The sequence below is a fragment of the Bos javanicus genome, chromosome 1 (genome assembly GCF_032452875.1).
Source record: "Bos javanicus breed banteng chromosome 1, ARS-OSU_banteng_1.0, whole genome shotgun sequence".
In the NCBI taxonomy this organism is placed as follows: domain Eukaryota; kingdom Metazoa; phylum Chordata; class Mammalia; order Artiodactyla; family Bovidae; genus Bos; species Bos javanicus.
In genome coordinates, this window is record NC_083868.1 from 95915453 (window position 1) to 95934059 (window position 18607).

The window sequence follows — 18607 nt, forward strand, 5'->3', positions numbered from 1 at the left end:
GCCATATATCAACATGAATCAGCCATAGGTATACATATGTAGTCTCCTTCTTGAACCTCCCTCCCACCTCTCACCCCTTCCCACACCTCTAAATTGTCACAGAACACTGGTTTGTGTTCCTTGAGTCATACAGCAAATTCCCACTGGCTATCTATTTTACATACGGTAATGTGTATGTTTCCTCAATTCGTCCCACCCTACTCTCTCAACTCATCCCACGCTCTCCCTCCCCTACTGTGTCCACAATCTGTTCTCTGTGTCTTCATCTCCATAGTGAAAAGGGAAAGTGAAGTCACTCAGTCGTGTCCGACTCTTAGCGACCCCATGGACTGCAGCCTACCAGGCTCCTCCGTCCATGGGATTTTCCAGGCAAGAGTACTGGAGTGGGTTGTCATCTCCATTACTGCCCTGCAAATAAGATCATTAGTACCATCTTTTAGATTCCATATATATGTGTCAGTATACAGTATTTGTTTCTCTCTTTCTGACTTACTCCAATCTATATAATAAGCTCTAGGTTCATCTACCACATTAGAACTGACTCAAACGCATTCCTTTTTATGGCTGAATAATATTCCATTGTATATATGTACCGTTGCTTCTTTATCCCTTCATCTGTTGATGGACATCTAGGTTGCTTCCATGTCCTAGCTATTGTACATAGTGCTGCAGTGAACATTGGGGTACATGCTGTCTTTTTCCCTCGTAGACACACACTTAGTCTTAATGGCTTCTTTTGATTTCCTTTTTTTTTAAAAAAAAATAGGCTTGTATGGTTGAGTGCCTGAATTACTGTACCATTTGAAACAGTGCCTGCAAACAAACTGCTTTTGTCTCAGTTACTCATTCAGGAGGACATTTATATTTCAGGGTTGTTCTCGGCTATCTTTCTGACCCGAGTGAAGACATTCAGGATCCAGTGAGTGATAAATTCTTCAAGGAGGTGTGGGTTTCAACAGCAGCTCGAAATGCTACAATTTATGATAAGGTGAGATTTTCATATCCTTCTCCTTTTTAAATTGAATCACATCACAAAAGTATATCATTATTTCTGCATATTATTGGTACAGAGTATTCTTAACGAGTGTAAAAACACAACATACCTCCAAATTATAATCAAATGATTCTTTGTAGACATTAAGAAAACAGAGTCAAAAAGAGCCATGGATCATGGTTTAGAAGAGACTTGAGTGGCATTCTGGTCTCAGATTCCAGAATCCCATCATGAGCATCCTTAGCAAGTGGTTACCCAGACTTTGTACATGTCTAGAGATAAAAAGAAAAAGCTGCTGCTGCTAAGTCACTTCAGTCATGTCCAACTCTGTGTGACCCCATAGATGTCAGCCCACCAGGCTCTCCTGCCCCTGGGATTCTCCAGGCAAGAACACTGGAGTGGGTTGCCATTTCCTTCTCCAGTGCATGAAAGTGAAAAAGTGAAAGTGAAGTCACTCAGTCGTGTCTGACTCTTAGCAACCCCAAGGACTGCAGCCCACTAGGCTCCTCCATCCACGGGATTTTCCAGACAAGAGTACTGGAGTGGGGTGCCATTGCCTTCTCCAAAAGAAAAAGCAGATGGGATCAAAAAATGAGTCAGACCTGGGTTCAGCCCAGCTCACACAGTTGCTGGTCGTATGAGTATGTGTATAGTAATTTCATGTTCTGAGCCTTCCTTTCTTTCCTCTCTTATAAATTGGAGGGAATATTCATGAGGTGGTCATGAGGATAAAAAATAATCTGTTAAATGTATTTAGTACAAGTAGATTATATCCATTCTAATGATGAAGCTTATTAATAATGAGAAACTTCCTCATTTGGACAGTTAAATGTATTTAGCACATAGTAGATTATATCCATTCTAATGATGAAGCTTATTAATAATGAGAAATTTCCTCATTTGGACAGTTGTAATTTTGGAAAGGTGTTTTAAAACCAACTTCATCTGTTAGGGAAGCCAAATGGCTCTTCTAGTACGTTCCATCCATTAGTGATGACACAGGGTGTGCAAGAGTTAAGAGTCCCCCACCCCTGGACCAGGTTATGTCATGAAATAGCTAGCTTTCTATCACAGAAAATGTTCAAGCTGAGATCCATTGACTCTATCATATGAGTGTCCATCATAAACAGGGTAAGAGGGCATTCTTCTTCTGACTTCCAGACTCCCTTCAGCATGGAAAATTCATCTATAAACACAAAAATTCATGTTTCTAATGAAACAACAACTATCTACATAGACCTATTTCATACTGAGGACTCAAGGCCATGATTAAATAGGTCGTGTGTGTGGAGTATTTTTAAAATGCAGGGCACGGCCTAGTTTGGATCCTGGATTGGGAGAAATAACAGCTCTAGAAGACATTTGGGGAATAATCAGATCTGAATATGGACCATGTATTAAATGACATGAAATTGATTTCCTGAGGCGTGAGAATGGTATTGTGGATATGTAGGCACATGTCCTCATTCTTAAGAAATGCATGCTGAGGTATTCAGGTGTGAAGTGTTAGGTGAAACTTATTTTCAATTAGCAAAATACATGTATAACTGATAACTTTAAGTACAGGTACTGACATGAACATTTTTCAAAATAAAAAGTCAGAGAAAATATACAATTTTTCTTTTAGATGTGAACCTCCAGTGAAATTCAGGGATGATTATTATCCAAAAAAATTAACCTTAAAGTGGGCTATCACTCATGAATCTCCTTACCACTAGCTTGACATTATCCTGTGGTCAGTCACAGGATAATGCAGATTAGATATGCATGCGTGTGTGCTCAGTCACTCAGTCATGTCTGACTCTTGTGACCCCATGGACTGTAGCCCACCAGGATTCTCTGTTCATAGCATTCTCCAGGCAAGAATACTGAGAGTGGGTTGCCATGCCGTCCTCCAGGGGATCTTCTCCACCCAGGGATTGAACCCAGGTCTCCACCATTGGCAGACCAATTCTTTACCACTGAGCCACCTGGGAAGCACCCCTCCCCCATAGATCAGATATAGGATCTATCTTTTTTTTTTTTTCATACTGCATGGTATATAGAACTTCTTCAGCTAGGAATTGAACCCATGCCCCCTGCATGGAAACACGGAGTCTCAACCACTGAACCACCAGGGAAGTCCTCTATGATTTTTTTTTTTAATGGAAGCAAATCTAGCACTCTCTGTAGCAAATAAAAGAAACAACCCTTCAATCAGGTCTGTGATGTAACATAAAACTAATATATGTTTCATAAAACATAGGTTTTGTCTGTCAGAATGAGTATTTTCCATAAAGGGGATATGCTCTCTTTTAAACTTATCACTCAGTTTCCTATTTGCATTTTAATCAGGTGTTCCGGTGCCTTCCCAATGATGAAGTACACAATTTAATTCAGCTGAGAGACTTTATAAGCAAGCCCATATTAGCAAAGGAGGATCCCATTAGAGCTGAGGAAGAACTGAAAAAGATCCGTGGGTTCTTGGTGCAATTCCCCTTTTATTTCTTGTCTGAAGAAAACCTACTGCCTTCTGTTGGAACCAAGGAAGCCATGGTGCCCATGGAGGTTTGGACTTAAGCATTATACTTGTTTGCAGCTCAGAGACTTCCACTCTGAAGAGTACACGTCACATTCTGACTTTCTGGAGACCTAACAGACAAAGCCAGACCCACAGCACACATCCACCCCTTGGACTGCAACACTTCGGGTTGACTTGGAAGGGCTACAGTCACACTGATGTAAGAGCGATGAACATCGGCATGGCCTTATAATTCCTCGTGCCTCTCCTTGTGAAAAGGGGACTGCGTTCTTAGGTAGCATATACCCAACAGCGTCAACACATATTTCAATTCCATGGTGTATATCAAAGTGCATTTTCTTTGCTAACAAGAATTTATCTGTAACTGATCTACATTGCCAAAAGTTGTCTGAACCTCCTTAGTCTCCTCTGACCCTCACACATGCAGCTGTTGTTTGCTGGACCTGCCTTCATCTTGTAATCCATACAGGCTCTGTTTTACAGAGTTTTTATTGCTAGAAGATGTTGTGATGCTGCTCTGAGATTCTTGAAGGTTCCATGGGATGCTCTGCCCATCTGGTCCTGGAGTCGTGGTGTGCACCCAACCAAGGATGTGGTCCTTCTTCCTTTCCAGTGACTGAAAGGGAGGACAGACCTTAATCTATACAGCAGCCCATGTTAGGTACTTTTGATAATATTGACAGTATGTATCTTGACATGACAGAGCAACAGGAAGGAATTAAATTTGGTTATTACAGCAGAGATTTCACTTTACCTCCAAAGCCACTGACAAGATGTATTCTTATGATAGGGCTCACCGGATCAGATTTGAAAACATGTGTAGGATATTGGATTACACAGCAACCCATAAAACTCGAAGACAGAGCATACAGCCTTCAGAAATCACCAACATGTTGGTGGGAATTAGATTCAGATAAGGAAAGAACATTTCTTACAGTCCTGTAAAATTTCCTGCCATCCTTAGCTGCTGGATTGATTGAAATTGGAGTTTCTACATTTCAAAATAAAACCAGCAAATACAACTTGTCTTTCAAGAGAATCAGGGGCTTCATAACTCATGCCAAGTGAATGAGTATGAGCCCAGCCTTATTTGACATTCAGCTCTCTAGCTATGCTACCTTCTAGAAGAAAAATTGATTGTAAAATACATGTACCATCTCTTGTATTACTAAATAAGCATTAACATTCCACTAGAGTTCCAAAGAGGTTAGGATTATTTATTAATTCACACTATCCTCATTTGTGAATTGTTCAGGAAATCCATTTCTCTTTTTTGGATGTTAACATACCCTTTGATACCCATAGCTCTAGTTTTATTAAGCAGAACCACTCTTACAACTTGAAGAACTAATGTGGGTTCCCAACAGGCCATAAAGTATGGTATAGATGGTGCTTCCCTGGTGACTCAGACAGTAAAGAATCTGCCTGCAATGCGTGAGAGCTGGGTTCCATGCCTGGGTCAGGAAGATCCACTAGAGAAGGGGATGGCAGCCCACTCCAGTGTTCTTGCCTGGAGAATCCCATGGACAGAGGAGCCTGGCAGACTATGGTCCACAGGGTCGCAAAGAGTAGGACACGACGGAGCGACTAACACTTTCACTTTCACACTTACACTGGGTGCAATAATTACACCTTTATGGGTTACCCGGACAGAATCTTGTCCAAAGAAGTGAGGACCCATGCCTGTTTCATAGAGCTGATGGTCCAGTGGAAAAGATTAAATAGGAACATAAAGCCAGTGAAACAGCATAGTCAGTTAGCAGGAAAGAGACAGTGTTACATACCCACAAGAGAGTTTTACAAATGAGGTGAGACTGTGTAACCAACAATGGAAATTAATATGCTTTTATGGTGGCCGGAGATGAAAAAATGGCTTCATTCTATAGCCATCACAAGTAAGACATTTGCTATTTATGAAGTTTAGATTGGCATTTAAAGTGTTGAGTGTATGTGGAATACCTAAGGATTTCTTATATTTTCTTTTTAAACGTTCTTTTAATTGTAGAAGAGTCAAAAGACTGGCTCTTGAAAGGGCCCTTTCTCTTAAAAAAAAAAAAAAAAAAAAAGCACATAACACAACCTCTCCCCATTTTATAGCCGAGGAAACTGTTAGCTGATGGACCCTTGTTAGTTATGGACTAACAACCCTTGTTATTTGATGGACTCACTGAAGTTCACCCATTAGGACTAATGACATTGTTGCAGTCCACTGCTGGCCTCTCCTTTCACTCATCACTGCCCCACAATGAGGAGATGCAATAAATAGATTTCAGAGAGGATGTCTCTAAGCTATTTTGAACCCTGTGATCTTATGGACTTATGCGCTTGTCCATCTCCCTCAACTAGAATGGAAGCTCCATGGGGCAGGGACTTTCCTGTGTTTTATTCATATTGTTATCTCCAGAGCTTGAAACAGAGCCTGGTTCATAGGAGGTGCTCAGTACACGTTTGTTGGATGAATAAAGGAGATGGAGGAGAGAGCTAATGAAACGAAAACCTTATGGAGTCTCAGACAAGAAATCTTCCTGCTATTGCTAAAGAAACTGTTAGCAAGGTTCTTTTCTACTCAATCTTCTCAAAGGCAAGATGTTTATCTGCAAAGAGAAGGGCTACAAGATTTATTTGGGTAGATTTTATGGGAAATTCAGGGCCACAGTTCCTTGCTTTGCAGTGGCAGTTTACATAGCGCACCTTTCTGTAAAAATTGCATGGGCTGTGGACACAAGATGCATGACCTAATTACCCATCATTCTCTGACACCATTACTACCTACTAGAAGTTCAAATACTTTAACATTGCAGTGTCTGATATAAACTTTAAAATGCAAGGGATTTAGCATCTTGAAAAACTATTATGAATCTGTACAACATTTTAAATTGACTATAATCTTTTGAAATTACAAAAGGTAATTACAGCCTTTAAGTACTGTACCTGAGATCCTGATAATCTGTGTGATAATTTTTGCTTTCAAGAAGGGAAAAAAAATCTGTGATTATAAGAAGTGAAAGGTAGAAAGTGGTCATGGCCTATTAAAGCTATTCATGCTGGCCAAGCTTAGTCATTGGAGGACACTCAGCACAGCAGGTCCGGCGCAGGCGTGTGCTCTGGAGCAAGTGTCCACTCGGTGACTCACCCTCCAATGGGACTGTCTTCTTTTTCAGCTGTAAAGCATCACAGAAGGGCTTGGAGAGCTGGTCATTAGATAATTGAGTGACATATTGTAAAACAAAACAATGATTTTATTTTAATAGCATCTTTGGAAAAAAAACTTTATCTCTAGGTAATCAAAAATGTAAGCAGTTAATCTCTTATGTATTAATGGGAAAATGTAATATATTGTGAATTAACAGTCTTCCAGATGAAAACAGCAAGCCAGGAAATCTTTTTTAGCAGATGTAAGATAACAGGCAGAACAGGTTATGAAGACCCTGCACTTCTTTCTGCCTCTCCTCATTCCTTATTCCTTATTCCACTGGTCCCATCCAGAGCCCTTCCTTATTATGGAAACCATTTTAGAGGACAAGAAAGAGCTTTCTGGGGAAAAAAGAAAAAAACCATGAGGCCTCTATAATAAATTTTCAGTTTAACTCACACTTTCAAGTGACTGACAAAATATTACTATTTTTTAACAGAGGTAATGGTTCTTTTTAACATTTCTGATCTGATGTGGCACGTGAGCATTCCCAGATGCCTGTCACCCTCTGGAGAGGGGCTAAAGAGGACTCTTCATGTCTTCTCATCCCTCTGTATTCTCTCTTTATGAAATGAGCAAATGTTATGGGATTTTCAGTGTGCTTAGGAATACAATTTTATTCCCTTAGAAGATCCTCTGAGGTCAATTAATACTGACAATTTGGAGGTTTAAGATGAGTTTTACCAGGCATCAGTTCAGTTCAGTCGCTGAGTTGTGTCCGACTCTTTGTGACCCCATGGACTGCAGCATGCCAGGCCTCCCTGTCCATCACCAACTCCCTGAGTTTACCCAAATTCATGTCCATTGAGTCGGTGATGCTATCCAACCATCTCATCCTCTGTTGTTCCCTTCTCCTGCCTTCAGCCTTTTCCCAGCATCAGGGTCTTTTCAAATGAGTCAGTTCTTCGCATCAGGTGGCCAAATTACCAGGCATAGGCCTTAAGAAATTCTTGAATCTAGAAATTCACTGGAAAAGGAATTCACCATCTATCAAAAAGTTGCAAGTGAAGAATCAATGGATTTGCCTTATGTTTAGGGGAGGCAGATACCATCATAAATGCCTAATGGCATTTAATTCACATGTGACATATTACTAGGTTTGACTTCAGATTAGAAGGATTCATTAAAGGAACCAAAAATGCTGTGACTGAATTTATTATAGGTTATCTTAGTTTTTCCTTTATATCAGTTTTAAATTTTAACTTAAAAACAAAGTTAATCTAAAAAAATGAAAATTTGTCACACTAATCATTTTAAACTTTTACGTTTTAAAGTCAGAGACTGGGATGGCCGTCCAACCAAAATGTAGGCTTAAATATTCTTTTTTATCTCCAGCAACTCAATTGTTAACTTCATTCTAGATACATGCACTTAAGTGAATGTTGTCCTACTTCTGCTCAACACTGGGAAATATAACGTCATGTTCTCCTAAGGTATATTCCACTTGGCTTCATCACATAAAATGGTCTGGGTCAAAACTACTGATACTCTTCATCAGTCATTCTAAAAATTCATACTAGAGTATTGTAGTTGGAGCACATGTCTCTGACACAAAAACCAAATACGTATTGATGAACATTCACCCATTCAGAACATTCAGGTATTCTGGACAGAACTCAGGCACCTAGCTTCACCCTTATGACAGGCTTTGGCAAACTAAGACTGGGCCTCCTGTTTTTGTAAATAAAGTTTTACTTGATTGCAGCCATGTCCATGCCATGCAGCCATGTTTACATGCCGCATGACCAAATGATCTGCAAATCCAAACTACTTGCTATCCTTAAGAAATGTTTACTGATCCTTCCTCCAGAGAGCAGAGAATGTCCAGTTAGAATACCTCAACCAAACAGATTTGAGTGAGTTTTATTCTCTTCCATGAACAAGGTCTTCAACTCTTCCCTATCCCAGAGCCAGCATTCTATAATAGAATAATGGTAACAAGGTCAAGTTCTTTCAGGAATGAAAAGTCATATGAGTTTTGGTTCTGAAAGAGTTATTGTCAACTCATGCAATCTCCTCCCAGCTGAGCACTCAATATGAAGCACTGTTGATAATGTTTTTTAACTAAAGTGTTCAATGAGGATGGATAGACCTAACGGTTTGTATTCAGAATGAGAATTGTGAACTCAAGAAACTCAGTCTCCCTGGATTTTCCTTCTGTGAAGCCCTGGAAATGACACATGTATCCATTCTCTGCCTCACAGTCAGTGCTTTCGATGCCGATTCCCTTAACTGACTTTTAAAATGTAAATATTCATTAATTAAGCAATTAAAAGTGTGAAATCAGCCGTGTTCCTCTCTTTGAAAAGAAGATTCCTTCTTCTGCACATGAGGTTTTTAGAGCCAGTACGATGTAGGTCTGAGCTGGAGACAGAAGTGTGCACCCTGGAGCAGGTGTCAGAGCCCCAGCGTCCCCTGCCATTCCCAGTCCTTCTCACAAGCTTCATGCACGAGTCTCAGCAGCACCCAGAAAGAGAAAGAAACAGAAGCCCCCCTTTTGCCCCCTCCTCTTTCAATTACTACCTATTCCCTGAAAGGCGACCACTTTCCCCAGGTTTTAAACAGAGATTAGTTTTGCCTATTTTTGTACCCCGCTGGCCTTTTCAACAAGGACACCCTCAGCCTTATCTCTACTAGGCGTCTTGCAAGCTCTCTTTGGCTTCCAGGGGATTGCTCACATTTGTAGACTCATCCTGGGCCCCTCTCTCTCCGTTTCACTTCTTCAGGGTCTGGCTTGTTCTTCCCATTCCACTCAGTGCTCAGGTGATCCAATGGCTTCCCTGCCATCTCTCTGCTCACCTGCAGGCCTGCTCTCCCTTCTAAGCTCCAGACACATTAGATGTCTGAGCAATAGCTATCTCTACTTCTCCACATGGGTCCGAGAGAGCGAGTAGAGAGGCAGAGAGAAACCCATCAGAGGCAAAGCTGCAGCGTGGAGACCTGCCCTCTGCAGCACAGGTGACCTCAGAGGTCGGGGGACAGCCTGTGTGGTGAGGCATCAACAGTGCCCCCTAGAATGGGCCTGTGGATTTGTTTTCATAATATAGTAATTCTTATTCTAGAAGCTTGTAATTTCTTTGAAGACAAGGGTCTTCTTTCTTCATACTTCATATAGGGCTTGTCACAATGAGTAGCACATTGCTCAGGTTATGTGGAAAGTGATTTGAAAGCTTTCTTTGCTCGTGGTATGTGAGATTCATCAGGCCAATCTGTAAAGAGGATGAGAACATAAAGAATTGAGTTGTTTTATGTTAGAATGGAGGGGTAAGAAGTAGATTTCTAAATTCCTCTTTATATTTACAAAGTCTCAATAACTTTTTAAAATACAGTTTGAGCTGTCATAATGGAAACTTTAAACATCATCAAAATCACATTTGAAAGATTAAAGAAAATTCAATAGTTTTTCCAATGATATTTGGCTATTCACTTTCTAGACAGTAAGTAGGTCAAAAGGTGGGTTTAGAATTGCACCAGATAACTCAGTGGGTAAACATTTGCTGATTTACGAGAAACAAAAACAGGAACAGTACTTTTAAAAAGTCTTTTAACATAAAGACATTTTCTGAGCCTCTTTTTCATTACAAATCTTCATTCATAAGAACTTTTGCACTACAGTGCATTCCCTAGATAAAGAGAAGGGGACACTCAGGTGAAAGACAAAATCAGAGATTTTCCCCCCACATTTCACTTATCCCACTAAGACTTTCTCTTTAAGTTTTTATGGAAGTACAGCTGCTTTACAGCATTGTGTTAGTTTCAGTTCTACAACAAAGTGAATCAGCTCTATGTACACATATATGTCCTCTTTTTTGGATTTCCTTCCCATCATACTAAGATTTTTAAAATTTATGTTTTTATTGAATGAAATTCAATAAAATAAATTCTATAGTGCTTTACAAGTTTCAAAATTTCCATATACATGATTTCATATAATCCCATAATAAGCCCCCTTTTTTTAAATCCCCCATCCCTATTGCCCCTTCGTCCCCTCCCCACTGGTAACCCTTAGTTTGTTCTCTGTATCTATGAGTCTACTTCTTTTTTGCTTTATTCACTAGTTTGTTGTATATTTTAGATTCCACATTAAGTGATAATACAGTATTTGTCTTTGTTGTCTGGTTTATTTCACTTACCATAATACCTTCCAAGTCCATTCATGTGACTGCAAATGGAAAAATTTAAAGTCAGAAAGTTCCTGATTGGCTGGTTAAATTATCTTTCCCTCACCCTGCTAATTACCTGCTGTTATGCCCAGAACAGCCCAGCCCTGGATCATAGATGCCTTTTTGTTTGAAATTGGTGTGAGATGTCATTGTGTGCTACTCCTCTCTACACACTTTCATATGCTCTTTCTCTTGAAACTCTGGATTTTTTTTCCAGTTTTTTTTTCCTTTAATTTTAAATCTCAACTTCTAGTACAGAAGATTGAGTAAATCGCATTCCTCAGTCCAGGGCCCATTAAGACTCCCTCTCTTGTTTAACTCATTTGTTACTTATTTTAATCTACACATTCCATTCATTTTCTCCTCCTTGCAGTGATCAGTATTAATCATTTTAATGTATTTTTGTGTATCTTTTTACTTGAATGTATTCTTGTAAAATGTGTATTCTTGTTTGAGGAATTTTTATTTACATAAATAATATTATTTCTGGGGAAGCACTAATTTTAATACCTAGGCGTGAAAAGCAGAGACATTACTTTGCCAACAAAGGTCTGTCTAGCTAAGGCTATGGTTTTTCCAGTGGTCATATATGGATGTGAGAGTTGGACTGTGAAGAAAGCTGAGTGTTGAAGAATTGATGCTTTTGAACTGTGGTGTTGGAGAAGACTCTTGAGAGTCCCTTGGACTGCAAGGAGATCCAACCAGTCCATTCTAAAGGAGATCAGCCCTGGGTGTTCTTTGGAAGGAATGATGCTAAAGCTGAAACTCCAGTACTTTGGCCACCTCATGCGAAGAGTTGACTCATTGGAAAAGACTCTGATGCTGCGAGGGCTTGGGGGCAGGAGGAGAAGGGGACGACAGAGGATGAGATGGCTGGATGGCATCACCGACTTGATGGACGTGAGTTTGAGTGAACTCCAGGAGTTGGTAATAGACAGGGAGGCCTGGCGTGCTTCGATTCATAGTGTCACAAAGAGTCGGACACGACTGAGCGACTGAACTGAACTGACTGATGTTGATGTATGCAGGTCTGACCTCTTGCATTTAATCATGGAGCTTACTGTTATGCAATCATCACATTTCATCCATCACTTTCCCACAAACTGACCCCAGGTTACCTCCAGCTACCCACCACCACATATATGCTGCAGTGAAAATCCTCATACCATAGGGCTGCTTGAGTAGCCTCACAATGTGGCAGCTAGCTTCCCTCAGAACGAGTGATCCAAGAGAAAACCAAGCAGAAAACACATGCCTTTTATGACCTAGTCTTGGAAGTCACAAACCACCATTACAACACTATCCTATTGATTACACCAGTTGGTGCTATTCAGAGTAGAAGACTAAAGATCTTCCTTGACTTATGATGTGGTTATGCCCCAATAAACCCGCTTTTAAATTGAAAATATTGTTAAATCGAAAATGTATTTAGTATACCTAACCTCCAAACACATTAGCCTAGCCTACCTTAAATGTACTCAGAACACTTACATTAGTCTATAGTTGGGCAAAATCAACTAACATAAAGCCTATTTCAAAATAAACTGTTGAATACCTCATGTAACTTATTGACTATTATACCAAAAGTGGAAAACTTCTGTATGGTTGTACAGGTACACAATGGGTGTAATAGTGTCTGTTGTTTACCTTTGTGATTACACGGCTAACTGAAGCTATGGCCTTGCCACCACTATCCATTACCATAGAGTATTGCACTGCATGTTCTGAGCCTGAGAAAAGATAAAATTTTACATTTGAAGTATAGTTTCCATTGCATACTTATCCCTTCAAAAGTTTTAAGTCAAACCATTATTAAGTCAGGGACCATATATATATACAGCATGAGTACTGGGAGGTGGAGTCATTGGGGTTATATTGGAGGCTCGACACCACAAACATCAACTATTATACTTCTTTTTTATTTATTTATTTTTAATTGAAGGATAATTGCATTACAGAATTTTGTTGTTTTCTGTCAAACATCAGCATGAATCAGCCATAGGTACACCCATGTCCCCTCCCTCCCGAACTTTCCTCCTCATCCCACCCTTCCAGATTGTCACAGAGGCCCTGTTTGAGTTCCCTGAGTCATACAGCAAATTCCCACTGGCTATCTATTTTACATATGGTAATGCAACTTTCCATGTTACTCTCTCCATACATCTCACCCTCTCCCTCTTCCCCTCCTCCCATGACCATGGGTCTGTTCTCTGTCTGTTTCTCCCTTGCTGCCCTGAAAATAAATTTCATCTGTACCATCTTTCTAGATTCCATATATATGCGTCAGTATATGATATTTATATTTTTCTTTCTCACTTACTTCACTCTGTATAATAGGCTCTAGGATTGTCCACCTCATTAGACCTGACTCAAATGTGTTCCTTTTTATGGCTGGGTATATGTACCACAACTTCTTTATCCATTCATCTGTTGAAGGGCATCTAGGTTGCTTCCATATTCTAGCTATTGTAAATAGTGCTGCAGTGAACATTGGGGTACATGTGTCTTTTTCAATTTTTATTTCCTCAGGGTATATACCTAGAAGTGGGATTGCTGGGTCATATAGTGGTTTTATTCCTAGTTTCTTAAGTAATCTCCATACCATCTTCCATAGTGGCTGTATCAATTTACGTTCCCACCAGCAATGCAAGAGGGTTCCCTTTTCTCCACACCCTTTCCAGCATTTGTTTGTAGACTGTAGACTTTTTGATGATGGCCATTCTGACTGGTATGAGGTGGTCTCTCGTAGTTTTGATTTGCATTTCTCTAATAATGAGCGATGTTGAGCATCCTTTCATGTGTCTGTTAGCCATCTGTATGTCTTCTTTGGAGAAATGACTGTTTAAGTCTTTTCCCCACTTTTTGATTGGGTAGTTTATTTTTCTGGTATTGAGTTGTATGAGCTGCTTGTTTATTTTGGAAAGTAATTCTTTGTCAGTTGTTTCCTTTGCTATTATTTTCTCCCATTCTGAGAGTCGTCTGTAGTTTCCTTTGCTGTACAAAAGCTTTTAAGTTTAATTAGGTCCCACTTGTTTATTTCTGTTTTTATTTCCATTACTCTAGGAGGTGGGTCAAAGAGGCTCTTGCTTTGATTTATGTCATCGAGTGTTCTGCCTATGTTTTCCTCTAAAAGTTTTATAGTTTCTGGTTTTACATTTAGGTCTTTAATCCATTTTGAGTTTATGGAACAAGATAGAGAGCCCAGAGATAACCCCACGCACCAATGAGTACCTTATTTTTGACAAAGGAGGTAAGAATATACAATGGGGCAAAGACAGCCTCTTCCATAAGTGGTGCTAGGAAAACTGGACAGATACATGTGAACAAATGAGATTAGAACACTTCCTAATGCCATGTATTTCTATTTTTCCCCAGACTTCTTGTTTCCCAGATAGATATTTGGTTTTTCTCTGTTCTTTTCCTGAGTTGATTATCTGTGTGATAATTCTGCCACCTAGAAGATGTACATTACCTTCCCACACATGCAAGAATCCCGAAGCTTCTTGTATATATATCCACACTGAGTTCTATTATAAGAATTGTCAAATGGTTGTCAAATGCCACTCATAAAAAGGAAAATGACACTAGGTTTACCCCTGAAAAAGGAGCCCCTTGCATTCAGGATCCCGAATTTCAAATCAGCCGTGGTATTTTTGTTGTTGTTAACTTAAGCCAACCTCGACTCTTCTTTCTATTGTTGTAAGTAGTGAGCCCTGTCTTACCTGATTTCATTTTTTAAAATGTATTTGCAAAATAACGTGTGTATTAGTAAGATACCTGGCCGTTTTTAGAAGTCAAAGAGGTATAGATGGCAGAAGCATTCTCTTTGATGCTTTCATAGGTCAGAGAAAGCTACAACAAATGCAGTGGTCTCTGAAAGGATGTTTTATTGCAAATAGAAAATGATCATTATTAACAACTCTGACATTATACTGCATGAAACATTTACATGTTAAGTATTCTTTCTGCTTCTGCTAGTCTGTGACCCTTGAATTTTTCACACATGAAGACATGGATGCATATCAAATAAAAGATTAAAGATCATGGATAATAGTAATACAATGGGGAACCAAATGTTCATGTTTCATTAGGAAAAATAAAAAGAAAGAGAGAAACTTACCACTGCCATTTTTTATTTATTGACGCAAAAATGCTGTTCAGTACAAATGTAGCCATTACCATCCAAAGTGAGATACAGATGAGTATTGAGAGTCTGAGGGGAAAGCAAAGGCCTTGAGAGTTTCTCCCATCACATAGACCAGTGAAATAAATTATTGAACCATACCTGAGCCCAAAAGCAAACTACTTCGATTTAATTCTCCGCCCTTCATTCTTATGCTAAGATAAGCATATGATGGACCATTAACAGCCTCCTATGGGAAACCTGCCTCTGGTGGAGATTATTTGTGATAACTCTGCTACCTAGAAGATGTACATTACCTTCCTGCAATTGCAGAAATCCTGAGTGGGTGCTCAGGATCCCTGTGTCTGACCTAAGAGATGCAAGTCAAGGCACCACCAATTTATCCCCTTCCCTGATGTCACCAAAACCAGTATACTTCAAGCAAGACTAATAGACTTGTGTGTGTGCCTTGCTTGATCTCTCTGGAGATTTATAGTTAAGAATAGAAATTAGGAGGAATCAAAGATAGATAGTAACTAATTGAACATCCATCATAAGCAAAGCTTCTGATTTCACTGTTGAAGGTAAGACTTGTAGTAAAGAATACACAAGTCAATCAATGAAAGTGCCTAAAAATTGTAAAAGGCCATAAATAATATAAAGCATGTACCTAGGGCCAGAAATAGATTTGGGGTTACTGCTTTGGACCTGGCATTTCCAGACAGCATGTACTATACCCGAGTACCCTGAATTTTCTATGGTAAATGTGTCTCTTCTACTGTATAGCAAGGAGTCTGGGCAAGGAAAAAGTTTGGTCCTGAGATGATATGGGGTGAATATGTGCATATCTTCTCCATTGACTATGCTGCTATTTCATTCACCACTTCAGGGCCTTCCTTCATCAGATCATACCAGGGACACATAACAGATATTGACCAGGTAAACCTACAGAAGGACCATATAAGACCAAAAAAGGTCCTCCCTTCTCCAAAGAACTTCAAATATTTCCAGGTATGCTCTCAGAATAGGTGCTCATCAGATCAGAGCAGCTGTCATTTGTTTGCATTTCCTGGAGCAGAGAACTGAGAGATTAAATGACATGGGTAAAGACGCTTACTCCTTGGAAGAAAAGTTATGACCAACCTAGAGAGCATATTCAAAAGCAGAGACATTACTTTGCCAACAAAGGTCCATCTAGTCAAGGCTATGGTTTTTCCAGTGGTCATGTATGGATGTGAGAGTTGGACTGTGAAGAAAGCTGAGTGTTGAAGAATTGATGCTTTTGAACTGTGGTGTTGGAGAAGACTTTTGAGAGTCCCTTGGACTGCAAGGAGATCCAACCAGTCCATTCTGAAGGAGATCAGCCCTGAGATTTCTTTGGAAGGAATGATGCTAAAGCTGAAACTCCAGTACTTTGGCCACCTCATGCCAAGAGTTGACTCATTGGAAAAGACTCTGATGCTGGGAGGGCTTAGGGGCAGGAGGAGAAGGGGACGACAGAGGATGAGATGGGTGGATGGCATCACTGACTCGATGGACATGAGTCTGAGTGAACTCCGGGAGTTGGTGATGGACAGGGTGGCCTGGCGTGCTGCGATTCATGGTGTCACAAAGAGTCGGACACGACTGAGCGACTGAACTGAACTGAAACTGAACTGAAGGTCTAAACAGGGCTTCTCTGTGACTCAGATGGTAAGTGCTCCGCCTGCAATTCAGGAGACATGGGTTTGATCCCTGGGTCAGGGAAGATCCCCTGGAGAAGGAAATGGCAAACACACCAGTATTCTTGCCTGGAAAATCCCATGGAAAGAGGAGCCTGGTGGGATACAGTCCATGGTGTCACAAGAGTTGGACATAACTTAGTGACTAAACCCTCACCACCAGTATTCCCTTAGGTGGAAATAACAAATTTTGTTCAGCCATTCTGTTCAGCCATTCATCGACTGACATACATTTGGGTTGTTGACATCTGTTATTTTTATGAATAAGGCTGCTATAAACACTTGCCCACAAGTTTCGGTGTGGACATATGTTTTCATTTCTCTTAGATCCATATGTGGAAGTGAAATTGCTGGATCATAAAGTAACTCTTTTACTTTGGGGGGAACTACCAGGCTGTTTTTCATTTCTGTCACCATGTATGATGGTTCAATATCCTCACCAACACTTGTTTCTATCTGATATTTTTATTATAGTCATCCTGGTTGGTGTGGAGTAGCATCTCCTTGGGGTTTTCATTTGCCTTGTCCTGATGGCTAATGATGTAAGGAGTATTTTCACGTGCTCTTTGGCCATTTGCTTATCTTCTTTGGAGAAATGTCTACTCAGATCCTTTGCCCCTTTTTTATTGGTTTGTCTTTTTGATATTAAGTTTAAGAACTCTTTACGTAATCTATACAGAAGTTCCTTGTTAGATATACGACTTTCAGACATTTTCTCCTATTATGCGCTCTGTCTTTTCACTTTGTTCCTAGTATCTTTTATAGCCCAGAACTTTTCATTTTGAAGAAGTCCAGTTTATCTTTTTGTTTTTGTTGCTTACGCTTTTGGTGATGTATCTGAGAATCTGTTGCTAAATCCAAGGTCACAAAAACTAACCCTGATGTTTTCTTCCAAGAGTTTTATGATTTGGACTTTTATATTTAGGTCTTTGATCAATTTAGGGTTAATTTTTTAATATAGTGTGAAGTAAGAGTTCACCTTCATTCTTTTATATGTGACTATCCTGTTGTTTCAGCAGCATTTATTGAAAACACTATTCTTTCCCATTTGAACGGTTTTCACATCTATGCTAAAAATTAATTGCCATAGATACATGTGTTTATTTAGACTTTCAGTTTTATTTTGTAAACATACATGCCTATACTTAGTGCCAGAATCTGACTGCCAATGCAGAAGATGTGAGTTGATCCATAAGTTGGGAAGTTCCCCTCGAGAAGGAAATGGCAACCCACTCACTCAAATATTCTTGCCTGGGAAATTCCATGGACAGAGGAGACTGGTGGGCTACAGTCCTCGGTGTCACAAAAGTATCACAGTATCACAGTCTTGATTACTCTTGCTTTGTAGTAGGTTTTGAAATTACCAAGTGTATGTCCTCCAATTTGTTGTGCTTTTCCAAGATCATATTGGCTATTCGGGATGCCTTGTGCTTCCATACAGATTTTAGTATCAGCTTGTCAACTTCTTGTGAAGAACCAGCTGGTATTATGATATAGATTGAATTGATCAATTTGAGAGTATTGCCATATTAACAATATTATGTCTTCTGAACCATGAACAAGGGATGTCTAAATCCCATTTATTTAGATGACCTTTAATTTCTTTCAGCAGTGTTTTATAGTCTTTAGTGCCTCTGTTAGGTACCTCTTTTGTTAAATTTTATAATGAATACTTTTTTAAAATATATATTTCTCATGCATACTTGTTCTCAAGTATGGATATACTTACACTAAAAAATTATACCTTTGTTTATCTGAAATTCAAATTTAATTGATCATTCTGTGTTTTACTTGGCAATCCTACTTTAAAAGTGACCAAACATAGAATGAAGCATATGCGCTGTGAAGGGCATCTGAGTATTCAGAGACTGGAAGAGAAAGTTAATTAGGTC

The 18607-nt window shown here is 39.6% G+C and overlaps 1 protein-coding gene and 1 long non-coding RNA gene across 10 annotated transcripts in view; one reads left to right on the forward strand and one right to left on the reverse strand.

Moving 5' to 3' along the window:
• Nucleotides 1-18607, forward strand: part of PLD1 (phospholipase D1) — a 272923-nt gene that overhangs the window by 214521 nt on the left and 39795 nt on the right. For 7 of the 9 annotated variants that reach the window (XM_061415861.1, XM_061415905.1, XM_061415916.1 and 4 more), the window contains 2 exons: nt 871-988; nt 3329-8994. In XM_061415861.1, coding sequence (XP_061271845.1) covers nt 871-988; nt 3329-3553 — 343 coding nt within the window. In that variant the 3' untranslated portion in view covers nt 3554-8994. Of the gene's footprint in view, nt 1-870; nt 989-3328; nt 8995-18607 lie in introns of those variants that run through there. The other 2 variants (XR_009736360.1, XM_061415889.1) reach the window with 1 other exon arrangement.
• The window catches only part of LOC133247308 (uncharacterized), a 41800-nt gene continuing 28758 nt past the window's right edge, over nt 5566-18607 (reverse strand). The window contains exon 2 of the long non-coding RNA XR_009736363.1: nt 5566-9917. This is a non-coding gene — a long non-coding RNA (uncharacterized LOC133247308). The remainder of the gene's footprint in view (nt 9918-18607) is intronic.